The sequence below is a fragment of the Zeugodacus cucurbitae genome, chromosome 4 (assembly GCF_028554725.1).
Source record: "Zeugodacus cucurbitae isolate PBARC_wt_2022May chromosome 4, idZeuCucr1.2, whole genome shotgun sequence".
Lineage (NCBI taxonomy): Eukaryota > Metazoa > Arthropoda > Insecta > Diptera > Tephritidae > Zeugodacus > Zeugodacus cucurbitae.
Genome location: NC_071669.1, coordinates 6,320,246 through 6,333,841, shown reverse-complemented (window position 1 = coordinate 6,333,841; position 13,596 = coordinate 6,320,246). Strand labels below are relative to the sequence as shown.

Sequence of the window (13,596 nt, the reverse complement as noted above, 5' to 3'; positions counted from 1 at the left end):
TGTTACTCATTGAAAATGGGCGAAAACGGTTGACTGTATACTTGGTTGTCATATAATATAATTTTGAGTTCCAACTGATTCGTTCTCTTAACATACATATAAATCACGCTTCATTGAAACTTTTGTCGATTTTAAAACTGCTATGTAAGTTGACGTTGAGCAACACCAAAAGCTCCGTCATGATTGGGAAGGACCTCTCCGAGCCGTTCGAAACCAAACGAGGTTTCAGACAAGCTGACTCACTATCGTGTGACTTCTTTAACTTGATGCGGGAAAAAATTAAACAAGCTGCAGAGCTAAATAGAGAAGGTACAATCTTCTATAAGAGTGTACAACTGCTGGCATACACCGATGATATTGATATCATCGGAAGCAACAACCGCGCCGTTTGTTCTGCTTTCTCCCGCATGGATAAGGAGGCGAAGCGAATGGGTCTGGAGGTGAATGAGGACAAGACGAAATATCTCTTGCCATCAAGCAAACAGTCGGCGCACTCGCAACTTGGCTCCCACGTCACTGTTGACAATCATAACTTCGAAGTTGTCGATAATTTCGTATAACTGGGTATCAGTATCAACAACACCAACAATGTCAGCCTCGAAATCCAGCGCAGAATCACTCTTGCCAACAGCTGCTACTTTGGACTGAGTAGGCAATTGAAAAGTAAAGTCCTCTCTCGGCGAACCAAAATCAAACTCTACAAGTCGCTTATCATTCCCGTCCTGCTCTACGGTGCAGAAACTTGGACGATGGCAACATCAGATGAGACGACACTAAGAGTTTTCGAGAGGAAAATTTTGCGCAGGATTTATGGTCCTCAGAACATTGGCAACGGCGAATACCGCAGACGATGGAACGATGAGCTGTACGAGTTATACGACGACATTGACATAGTTCAGCGAATAAAAAAACAGCGGCTACGCTGGCTAGGTCATGTTGTCCGAATGGACGAAAACACTACAGCTCTGAAAGTGTTCGATGCAGTACCCGTCGGAGGAAGCCGAGGAAGGGGAAGGCCTCCACTCCGTTGGAGGGACCAGGTGGAGAGCGACCTGGTTACACTTGGAATTTCCAACTGACGCCGAACTGCGAAGGAAAGATAGGAGTGGCGCGCTCTCATCGATTCGGCTATAACCGGCTAAACGGTTCAATGCCAATCACATACATACATGCGAGATATTTTAGCAAAATTAAGTGAGCGTATAAGTGAAATATTAGAGTGAAATCGGTTCAGGAATTACACCAGCTCTCGTATAGTATTATATGTGCATATAATGATTTTCGATTGTCTAGTGGACTTTACAGCAACCTTACGAATAACATTAAATAAATAAATTTCGAGAGTATAAAATTTTCGGTTACTCTCGAATTAAGTCCTCTCTTACTAGTTACGGTATTTTAGTTGTTGATTTTTTTGTTAAACTAACTCTCTTTCAAAATTCGGTAAACTCCCAATCTAATGCTTTTTGAAAGAGATTAATCATTGGATTTCTTATTATAACACTGAATAGGTTGAGATTACACTCTTTAATGAACAAATTTTATGACAAAATATACAAGATTTACAATTAATATACTTTCCCTTTCCTTTTCTCTTTCATCTTCTAGATTTCATGTTCCCGCCAAATACAAAACAGGAAGATATGAAAATATGCGATAAATATGAGATTAAAGCTTTCTGCAAGGATGGTGTCGAGAATGCCGAAGTCATGTTCATACTCGCTACATTAGCTGCTCTGCTCGTCATACTCAGTCTGGTGCATTATCTCATGTGTCTCGCCGCCAACTATGCGCATATAAGGGATCATGAAAAATTCCAAGAACTACAAGAAATACAAAATCTCAATGAGCTCGAGTATAGCGCAACGTCAAAGGATCGTTTCTAGGACATATTTCAGAAGATTCATTTTGAGCTTAAAGAGAAGTGAGCGCGCAGAAGTTAGCAAACAAGAGAGATAAAAAATCTACAGAAACACAAACACGCACACAGACACGTACATTTAGAGAAATAAAGGCAAAGAACTGATTTGTACTACAACATAACAATGAATTATAGAAATAATGACAAATTATACAAATTCTTCTTCTTATTATAAATTATATAATACAAACTGAAATTTTTTGAAAATGTCTTAAAAGAAATTAAGTAAGGCAATGTGCGCAGTAAGTCAAATGGTTACTAGACTTCGTGTGAAGTTTTAGTGGACTTCTTTGAGTGAAGTATTAGTAGCAATTGTGCGTATTACCTTTCAACACACATCACCAATATGAACTTTCTGAAATTTAAATATTTATTTGAATTATATTAAAATTGATTTTGTTTAAGGATGGAGTGTGAATTTTTTGTGTTATAGTTAATAAAAAAGTTTACGTTTGACCCTCATTTTATAATAATTATTTGTATATGCAAATATAATTTCATTATTCAATTTAAAACAACAATATTTTTAACTATAAAAAATTATTAAAAAATTTTGAAAAATTTGTTAAAAAAAATTTATTTCATATTTCCTCATTATTATTTATTTTCTTACATTATTCACACACTTCTTATTGAATTTTTAATTTTTTTCATAATTTTTGGATTTTTTTAAGATAATGTCACCAAACTTGCAGTTTCTGCTCTATATCTTAAGGGGCTATAGCAGTGTAACCCATGAAAAAATAGACGATTTTCGTGATTTTATTTGAAGAAAATACTCGATCGAATGCTTTGAAGTTTTCTTGAACGTAATAAGTTAAATTTTCTGCTATATTTTAAGATTATTTTTTTACAAAAATATTGAAGAATAATGTGCTGTCTTCGGAGGTGCCAAGCAAAAACGTTTCCCAACTGCTGACATGATTCCGGCTGAATGAGTAGCTGAATCCAAAATAAATCAAAAAGGTTATTAAAATTTAAGGTGTTTCCTTTATAATGACCTACGATTATTGAAAAATATCCAAAATTAACAAAATGGAGTAGTTTTAAAAAAATTTGATTTTTAGGTAAAAAAATTGTTTTTTTTTTAATGCTAAATTGACAATTTTCAACCATAAGATCGGCATTGTATAGCAAATATATTCAAGAAAACTCAGTTTCAATTTGACCTCTTTAGATCATTACCATTCAGAAACTATTCAAGATACGACCTTACCGCTTTCACAGAATATTTTTGAACGCTTAAACTATGGAATAAGGAAAAAATAAAAAAAATCGATTTTTTTAAGTGGAATAGCCCCTTAACCTATACCAATATTGCAGCAAATAATTTATTAAATCAAAAATATTTATTTTTTTTCTATAAATGAATAAACTTTTATGAAATAATTTTTTTTCTATAAATTTATTTTTTTAATTTAATTTCCTTCTTAATATAAAAAGTATTTATTTTTTTTTATATTTAAAATTTATAATTTGAGAAATAAATTAGAAATATTTTTTTTTGCTTTCAAAAATATTTTTTTCTATAAATTTATAAACTCTTATGAAATACAAAATTTTCTTTTTCTATAAATTTATTTTTTTAATTTAATTTCTTTCTTAATTTAAAATTTGATATTTTTGAATAATTTTTTTTTTGTTGATTTCATGAAAACATTTGTTTTTTTTTTTTAATTTATTTCTTAATTAAAAAACTGTTATATTATTATTATTTATTATTTTTTTTTTTTTAATTCATGTGTTCACCTAATTGAAGTTATATTAAGTTTTATTAAGCTAATGAATTGTCAATTATAAATTTATTATCATTTAATTTAGTTGTAGTTATTTGTGAAAGAAATACACAAAAACGCCAAGAGTTACCAGACATATCAGTTTGATTTTATTACTTTAACATTACACAGCAGCAGCAACAACAACAATAAAAAGTTACTTGTGTGATTGTTGCCAAAGTAGCTTTAAAAACCACTTTAATTTAGTTCTATTTAATTTTTAGTTTTATTTAAACTATATGTATATGTATGTATATTAAATTTCTATTGTCTAACTGAGTAATATTTTGCTTTATTAAATCAGTGATAAATATAATTTAAATCCTTTTCGAAAATAAACTTTTAAGCATAGAACTTTTTTATTTTATTTTATTTTTTTTTATTTTTTTTTTGGTTTTTTTTAATTTTTTTTCTTTTTAAAGAAAGTTCCGTAAAACCACATTTTTCTTGCACAAATTATGTGAACTAAATCACACATACAAAATTCATAGCCGAAAGCAACAACAACAATTGTATAAACCGTGCCAAACACAAGCCACAAAACCCAAACAAAATCGAAGCACATATTGAAAAAGCCGTCCAAGCTGTAAATGACAAGTGGAAAGTCGAAATTTGTTGATAAATAAAATGTTACAGTTATTTGTGAAAATGCAGAGAAATTAAAATAAATTACCAAAATATGTTGCAATGCTGCGCTGCTGGCTTGAATCATTAAATTTCCGCTTTAATATTCAAACATTTTAATATTCAAACAATTTTCCAATTATTACATACACACATACAAGTATGTGAGTATAACGGTTTGTTGCAAATGGTTTTGGCACTGGCTTATTGTTTTAAGTTAAGCTAACCACCATCCCTTATGGCAAATAAAAAGTGAAACAAAATGGAAACATGTACTGCAATTGACAAACACATCAATTAATAACAATAAACACACACACACACATACATATATATATACTAACACACACACATGCAGCTGCAGCCGAATGAATACACTATACAGACACACACACACATCATGGCAATGCACAATCGATAGTTTTATGCTCAAAATGAATTCTTCTGAATTTGCATGTGAAATAACAAAAACAAAAAAAAATACAAAACTAAAAACAACAACAAATACAAAGTGAAAAATTTGCGCCAAAAAGTTGTATTTGAAAATTTTTGCAAAATCAACAAGTAAAGTTATTGAATTGCAGACAATTTGTAATGAATTGCTTTCAACACAGGCAGACATGCATGCATACATACATATACAAAAAACAACCTTTATAGTACTATAAATGTATGTATGTATGTATATATTTACATATAAGTTGACAAAATGCGCATTGTAAGCAAATTAGCATATCACAGCAACGATTAGTTAAAACTAGCAAAATAGCAGTAAATTAAATTTAGTTTAAAAGTCAAGTAAAATTTAAATATAAAAAATATTTTGTATATATCTACATATAAATACATACAAACATACACGTGTATGTATGTATGTGAAATATAAAGCATTAAATTCAATTGAAAACTCAAATATGTAGTACACTAACTGCTTTCATTTCGTATTATTATTTTGATTTCATTGTAAACACAAGCAATATTTGGTAGGTAAACAAATGCAATCAAATAATAATAAATATGCAATTAAGTAAGCCGAGCACATAATAAAAAAACAAAAAGGCACGAGAGTACATGCATAAGAAAATCTGTAAATAAATAGTGTTTTTCTCAGTTCTATGTAGTGATAAAGTAAAAAATGCAAACAAATTTAAATTTGATAGACCTTTTGGTGGCGTGGATCATAGAGGCGATTGGAATAGAAAAACATTAAAATTCAAACAGCAAACACAAACTTTGAAGGTTGAAGCTAAAAAAAATACGGATTAATTGTCATTCTAATTAACGCCGGATGATAGATTTAATTCACAGAGTTGAAATCTAAAATTTTAACTTATTAAATAAATAATTTTTTTTTTTTCAAAAGTGATCGTTAGACTAAAAAAAAACATAATTTTTCACCACCGATTGTGAGTATTTCATATATAGTTCAGTTACTCATCAAAACCAACCAAATTTGCATTTCTAAAACTACTGTGTCTTAAGGTAGGCACTAACCAATCTATATAAAGATAGCAAAGTCGTGTTGGTAAAACTATTTATAATTCAAGAACGACTGGATCAAAATTGATGATCTCTGATTGGTTGAATTTGTTTTCATATGTTTAAAATATTCTTCAAAAGTTTTAAGGGGTTACGCCACCCTGAACAAATGACAATCGAATGGTTTTTTAGGATTTTTTTTTGACAAAACTATTTGAGGTCGGACTTCTTTACATTTATTGCTAATTTAATACAAATCTTAAGATTCATAAATATTAAAAAAAATGTTTTTAGTTAAAAATGGCAGAGATATAAGCATTGGCGTGGAGCGATTTTTCCGGAGAACTCCTTGAGGGTATTTTTTTAATTTGGCATTTTAATTTTTGTCTGGAACAAGTGAAAAAATTATTTTCCCAAAAAGTGATAAAATTTGAACAAAGTGGCCGTTTTTTTAAAAACAAATTGTTACAATTGGAAGCATTTCAAAAATTTACTTTATATTTTGGGCTAAAAATACCAAATTATTCAATCGAAAAAATCTCACGTCACTCTGTGGAAAAAATATTTCAATTTTCCAGTTAATCGGTTGAATAGTTTTTAAGTTATCGTCTACACCGTCTCGAAAAAAGTGGTTTTGAGAAAAACGCAAAAGAAGAAAAAATTTACTCTCGGCGCGCTCCCAACGCGCTGATTCCTAATGATCATAACTTTCGTAACATTGTTTTGGAGACATCTCAAAATACTCGTTTGAATATAGACTTTGAAATTAAGAAAAAAAAATCAATTTTTTGTAATTTTCAGGGTGGTGTAACCTATTAGTTTTTTCCATCTATTTCATTTTCTATCGAAATATTTCTGGTTTTTTTTTTATTTTAGCAGTATCAATAATGTGTTATGCTGAGAGCGGTAATGGGTGATCAACGGCTGAGGTTTCGGAATTTTTAAATAAAAACTGCGCAAAATTCGGTTTAAATATGAATTTTATTAATAACTGTATATATTAAAAACTGTAAAAAATATCATTTTTTTCAACCGCTGAAAGCCACCTAACCACCACTTAACTGAACTTTGACAGTTATTCCTTGTATATCTGAATATATCTATACGGACTCGACAAGAGGTTAGTTGAAGAGTTACTCTTCTTATTTTGTTGTATTGCATACAGTTTAATAGCAAAATTCATAGAGATGCAGTATAGAGGAATAACCCTCCAACTAACCTCTTGTCGAATAACTTCGTTAAATCGTTGTTGTTTTAACATTTCGTCACTTTTTTCGTGTAACTAGCATTCGTTCATCATACGCCATGGGGAATCTAGCTTTTTTGATGTGGCCTACATTTAGGCGCATACCGGAAGTGCTCTCTCCCTGTGTATATGTGAGTGAAATGAGTTAAAACATTCAAGAAACACATACATAAACGTAAATAAATTGATAAACTCAACGTAAAATATTAAACAAGCTCAATATTATATACGCGACCACCTTTTCTGAATTGAAAAATTTTAATACGTACAAATTGTATATGTCTGTGTATATGCAGTAGATCTACAAAAGCATTTTATATAATGTTGCACTGCCACTGAAACGCTGCCAATTTTACTATTTTTATTTACAAAACCTACACGTTTTGTGGTAAATTTTTCCAACGAATATCTTAATAAATAAAGAAATGAGAGTAAGACCGAGAAATATAATAATATTAAATAAGTTAAATAAGATATAATAAAATAAACTACATTTAGTGAATGTAATGAAAATAGTTTTAATTATAAAAAATTATAAAAATATTAACACAAAATAAGCTAAAAAAGGAAAAAAATAAAAACAAAAATTAAATTTAAAAATAAAATAAAAAAAAAAAATAAAATGAAATAAAATAAAATAAAAATAAAATAAAATAAAACAAAGTAAAAATATAAATAAAATAAAATAAAATAAAAAATGAAATAAAATAAAATAAAATAAAACAAAATAAAAATAAAATAAAATAAAAATAAAATAAAATATAAAATAAAATAAAATAAAACAAAATAAAATAAAATAAAAAATAAAATAAAATAAAACAAAATAAAAATATAAATAAAAAAATATCAAAATATTAAAAAAAATATATAAAAACAAAAAATAAATAAAATAAAATAATTAAAATACAAAAATTAAAAAATCTGAACATATTAAAAAAATAAAAACTTAAAAAATATGAGAAAGTATGAAAAATATTTACTGAATAAAAAAAAATAAACAACATTTTTAAATAGAAAGCATTTATCATTTGTGTAAATAAAGATCAAAATAATATAAAAAAAATAAAACAAAAAAATATATATAAATAAATAAATATTAAAATATTAAAATATTAAAAAAATATATAAAAACAAAAAAAATATGAAAATAAAATAAAATAATTAAAATACAAAAATTAAAAAATCTGAAAATATTAAAAAAATAAAAAAAGAAAAAATTAAAAAAATATGAAAAAAATTAAAAAATATATTCTGAATAAAAAAAAATTAAATTGTATAAATAATGAGCAAAATAAAATAAAATAAAATAATTATTTTAAAATATAAAAATTAAAAAAAAATATGATAATATTCAAAAAATATAAAAACTAAAAAAATATGAAAACATTAAAAAAAGTATGAAAAATATACCGAATAAAAAATATAAACAAAATATAGTTATAAATTTATAATGAAATTTTCAAATAATAAATCATTTATCATTTGTGTAAATAATGAGCATGTAAATATATTAAGAATAAAAATAACTGCATTATTAATATTTTCACACAAAATCAAACATTTTATGCTGTTTATGTTTTTTTCACAAAAATTGTTTTTTTTTTATAAATTGAATGTAAATAAATTAATTAAAAATATTGATATGGTACTATTGGATAATTTGAACAACGAGATCTCGTACTTTTCACAGTAATATTACAAATAAATTATTTAGAGAAACTGCAATGTAATTAAAATAAAAATAAAAATTATTTTGTCTAAAAACTTATTTTAAAGAAAAACTCTTTCTTTGTTTCTGTCTTGTTTTTAAAATTTGTTTGTAAATTTATTTCAGTAACTTTTCCGACCACAAGTAGTATTAATTTAAGTGCATATAGTTAAAACTTGCTAAATCTAATTTAACAGTTAAAACAATGTGGACAAAAAATGAGTAAAAAATAAGCAAAAATTCAAAAAATGTATTTGTATGTATGCGCATATTTAATTTAAGTGAAAAATAATGTAAAATAATTACTTGCAATAAACTAAAACTATGAATAAACAATACAAACTAGTTTCTATTTCTATTTCTATGTATTGCTTAAACTACTTATGTATGTATAGTTAGCTGCTAAGCTAAGCATTGTCAAGTCATATAGAAGCTTTCGAGCTTCATACTTACTTATTACTAATTTGTACAAGCCATTTTACAAATAACTCGATATTTTGTGCTTTCCTAAATAATACCTTAGTTAATACGCATTTTTCTTCTTCTACTTCGCAGCAAAAACAACTGGGACTTTATTGTTGTGCAACGCATACAGAAGCACACAAACGCACATTTCATATATGCATGTATATATTTTATGTTTTAATTCAATTCAAATATACTAAATATACAGATATTTATTGCATTCAAGTATGAACAATAGAAATAACGGTTTTTACAAAAAATAATTTTTGTTTGTAAAAAACAATTTACAAATAAAATATATATTTTTTTGAATAAGAAACTGCTTCGTTCAACTCACAGTTTCCGCAATTCAAAGAGTTTAACGGAAATATTTCATAGCATGTTGTTGTTGCGTTGCAGCACCTGCGGTGTTTGTCGAGCGCGGTGTACTCAACATTTGCATTCTTTCATACGCGGCATATTGACCACTATGAGGCTGCTGCTGCTGCTGTTTAGATTGCGCAAAATGTCCGTTTGTGCGCAAAAGCGGCGCTTGCTTTAATTGCCGCTCCACCTGTGGCAATTGCGCCAATTTTTCTCTTACCACAATGGGTAGATCGTCTTGTGGACTAAAGTGGGTGGACGAACCGTTTGACTGTGTATATGTAATACCGCCACCTTGTTTGGCGGGTATCACTGACACATGCGAACCGTCTGGGAATTGCACTTGGACAATGCCATGTGAGAGCTGTGATATCAAGGAAATTAAAAATTGTTAATGAAAAAATAACTGTTATTTTGTTACAAATTTTTAACTACTTACTTCGGTGGCAATACCGATGCCAGGTATGTTCAGTCTTCGTATCGGTACATTGGGCTGTGCTGCCATTATTTGTTGTTGCTGTTGCAAACCGATGGACTGCTGCGACGAGGAGTTGCTGAAATTTGTGCCACTACGAAATCCGGAAGATGTGGTGCCAGTTGAAAAGTTCGTACTTTCCTGAAATCGAATTTAATTTTTTACAAAATAAGTTTAAAAAATATAAAAAAGAGTACAAAAAAGTATGAAAAGAGTAAAAACAATTAAAACAAATATTTAAAAAAATAAAAAAAAATTAAAAAAATAAAAAAATAAATAAAAAAAATTAAAAAAAAAATATGTAAAACAATAAAAACAAAAATTTTAATTAAAAATAAAAAATTTTAATTAGAAATAAAAAATTTTAATAAGAAATAAAAAAAAGATGTGGTGCCAGTTGAACAAAATACAAAAAAATAAGTACAAAATAAGTTTAAAAACTATAATAAGAGTAAAAAAAAGTATGAAAAGAGTAAAAAAAATTAAAACAAATATTTAAAAAAATATAAAAAAAAAATTAAAAAAATAAAAAAAAAATAAAAAAAATAAAAAAAAATAAAAAAAAAAAATTTAAATTAAAAAAAAAATATAAAAAATATGTAAAAAAAATTTAATTTAAAAAAAAATTATTAAAAATAAAAAAATTTTATTAAAATTAAAAATTTTTATTAAAAATAAAAAATTTTAAAAATTAAAAATAAAAAAAATTAAAAAAAACAAAAATTTTAAAAATTAAAAAAAAAATATAAAAAATATGTAAAAAAATTAAAAAAAAAAAAATTTAATGAAAAATAAAAAATTTTAATTAAAAATAAAAAATTTTAATTAAAAATAAAAAAATTTTAAAAATTAAAAATAAAATAAAAAATTTACCTGTTGCGTTTTGGGTGTTAAATAAATGAAATTGGTTGTGTCGCGCATTGCTGTTGTAATGCATTGTCCCTGCACCACATCCATATCACTGGGTCGTCGGCCCACCACAGCTGGGAAGCAGCAATTACCGCTTGTCTGCGCCAGCTGTAGCGCACTGCATATAGCCAAACAGTGCTTTAAGCACTCCTCTTGATGTTGCAGTAAGTTACGCGCCGTAAGCTCCGCATGCTCCTTTAACAAACGTCCGTGCTTATCGTAGACACGCATATCATCATTGGGCGCTTTAATTACTTTTGCGCCATTATAGAAGAACACCTCGAAGTCATCCATACTTTCCATGAGCTGACACTTGGCTTGTGCGCTAAAGTATGTCACTTTGGGTGTTTTGGCTTTCACCAAGTTGACGAAACGTGAGGCGTAAATGTATTTCTTCCAATGTTTGCTGGGTAAATTATTATATGAGTAAACAGTCAGATTGGCGGCTGCACTATCTGCTGGCAATGGTGGCGATTCCTCGCTTATAGGTAGGCCACTACATAAAAAATAAAATATTTCAAGTAAAATGTATACAAAAATTTTAATTTTTATGCTTTACTCACCGTCCTGGATCTGGCTGGTAAATGGTAATGCGCATGCCATCTTTTGAAAACCAATATATATCGGTTATGCGATCTTCACGTAAACGACTTTTATATTTTATGAATTCCAATGCCACCACGCCATCGGTTAAAATGCTCATTATAGCATTTTTGGTTTTATAACGTGTAGGCAAAAGGCGATCAGTGTTTAATGGTGACACGCTTAAACGTTCTGTGTTGCTTTTTTGTGCCTGTGGCGGTACACTATTTGCCACATGTACCATTTGCTTTAGTCCCTCCGTATGTTGTGGTTTAAGCGGCAAGTAATCGGTGTGAGTAGACAGAAAATTATTTTCAATATTTTCAACACATGGTTTCGGAAGTGGGAAACGGTTTTCAGCTACATAGTGTGGTGTTGTTGCTACACTATTGTATTTAGTTGAGCCATTCGATTGCCACTCAATGTCCATGCTGTTACTCTGCGGCGTTGATGCATGGAAGGGACGTTGTTGATTTGTTTCCGTATACTCATTGGCAAAAGAATTATATGAATGTGCTGCCTTCAATGGTGCGAAGTCAACTTGGTTGTGTTGATGCTCATGTATGCGCTCCAGTGTAGCGCCGCCGCGCATTGGATATTTTTCCATTGAACGTGAACGTTGTAGTGCAGCAGTACGCGATGAACTAGAGTTGCTGCTGGCAAATGTTATAATGCCACTGTCACAGCTTGAGCCACTTTGTTGTTGTTGTTGATATTTTTGTTTATGATTTTGCATACACTCGTTAATGTCCATGTTGTTGTTGCACGTATCAGCTGAACCTGCAGCTGTGACACAACTTGGTTCATGACGTAGCATGAATGGATGTTGCAGCACTTGTTCTAAGGTTATGCGTTCATTTGGATTCTTTTTTAGTAAACGTTCAATTAAATCTTGTGCATCGTACGAAAGATGTTGTGGTATTTGAAAATCGGATTTGACTACTTTATTTAGTGTCGACTGTACTGCATCCGTATCGAAAGGTGGATGTCCGACAAGTAGCGTATAGAACATACAACCAAGACCCCAAACATCAGCCGGTAAGCCATGGGTAGCTCTTGTCACCACTTCTGGTGATATGTAATTTGGTGTGCCTGAAAAAAATGTAAAATATTTTTTTTTTTTAATTATACATTTATCATTTTATTTAATATTCACTTACCACACATAGTCATGTGCTTTTCATCAGGCCGCTTTAACTGAGTTGCTAGTCCGAAATCAGCAATCTTCACATGCATATCTTTGCTAAGTAACAAGTTTGAAAGTGATATGTCGCGGTGCATTATCTGATGTGAATGTAAGTACAGTAATCCCGATACGACCTGCCTCAGTATGTTAGCTGCCTCATCTTCAGCCATTGCTCGCCCCATCTGTTGTTTCATATATCGATGTAGCTCACCATTATGCGCCAGCTCTAGCACCAGATATACGTAGTTAACATCTTGAAAAAATGTGTACAACTCCAACACAGACGGGTGTTTTAGACGCGAATGTATTTCAACTTCTTGTCGTACTCTGTTGGCCAAACCAGCACGCTGTATAAGCTGTTTGTCAATCTGTATAGCAAAATATTAGCTTTTACGAAAAAAATATTGAAGCGTATGCATTTACCATTTTAATAGCCACAATTTGATTTGTACGCGTACAACGCGCCTTATAAACACTTGCGAAGCCGCCTTTGCCAAGTAGATGAAGTACTTCATAGTCCTAAAATTTAATTGGAAAGGTAGCGTCATTTGATCAAACATTACATTTACACTATAGCATCAACACACACCTCAATACACTCTCCTAATCCACCATGTAAAGACATTGTTGCGATAAATTCTCACAATCTCTTATCAAGCAAAACTTAACTTTTCACTTCACTATTTAAAAATTATTATTTTTCATCAATAAATTTGTAAATAAATAATAGCGTCACACCTGCCCACATTCCTTGGCACTTTTTACTTCTTTTAAATTCGAAGTCAACGTCAAAAAACGTTTATGTACACGAAACACAGCTGTGTGCTGTCAAAAGAGACATGTCAACTACTTGACAGCTAAGA

At 29.2% G+C, this 13,596-nt stretch overlaps 2 protein-coding genes across 4 annotated transcripts in view; one reads left to right on the top strand and one right to left on the bottom strand.

Annotated features, from left to right (window-relative positions):
• The window catches only part of LOC105221610 (neuronal membrane glycoprotein M6-a), an 87,533-nt gene extending 80,545 nt beyond the window's left edge, over positions 1-6,988 (top strand). For all 3 annotated transcript variants that reach the window (XM_011198735.3, XM_011198727.3, XM_011198717.3), the window contains one exon: positions 1,609-6,988. In XM_011198735.3, coding sequence (XP_011197037.1) covers positions 1,609-1,886 — 278 coding nt within the window. In that variant the 3' untranslated portion in view covers positions 1,887-6,988. The remainder of the gene's footprint in view (positions 1-1,608) is intronic.
• Positions 6,989-8,875: 1,887 nt separating this feature from the next.
• LOC105221601 (serine/threonine-protein kinase PLK4) lies at positions 8,876-13,550 on the bottom strand. Its single transcript, XM_029038216.2, has 7 exons — positions 13,323-13,550; positions 13,157-13,252; positions 12,708-13,101; positions 11,529-12,639; positions 10,930-11,461; positions 10,021-10,197; positions 8,876-9,945 (listed from the first exon to the last, which is right to left on the bottom strand). Exons 1-7 carry the CDS (start codon positions 13,356-13,358, stop codon positions 9,577-9,579), a joined length of 2,715 nt encoding a protein of 904 aa, XP_028894049.2. The 5' UTR covers positions 13,359-13,550; the 3' UTR covers positions 8,876-9,576.
• Between the last annotated feature and the right edge of the window lie 46 nt (positions 13,551-13,596).

Coding starts and splice junctions, on each gene's coding strand:
- LOC105221601 (XM_029038216.2), bottom strand. CDS start 13,358: ATGTCTTTACATGGTGGATTAGGAGAGTGTATTGAG. Junction 10,198..10,929: donor TAACACCCAAAACGCAACAG/GTAAATTTTTTA, acceptor ATTCGATTTCAG/GAAAGTACGAACTTTTCAAC. Junction 9,946..10,020: donor GCATCGGTATTGCCACCGAA/GTAAGTAGTTAA, acceptor TTGATATCACAG/CTCTCACATGGCATTGTCCA.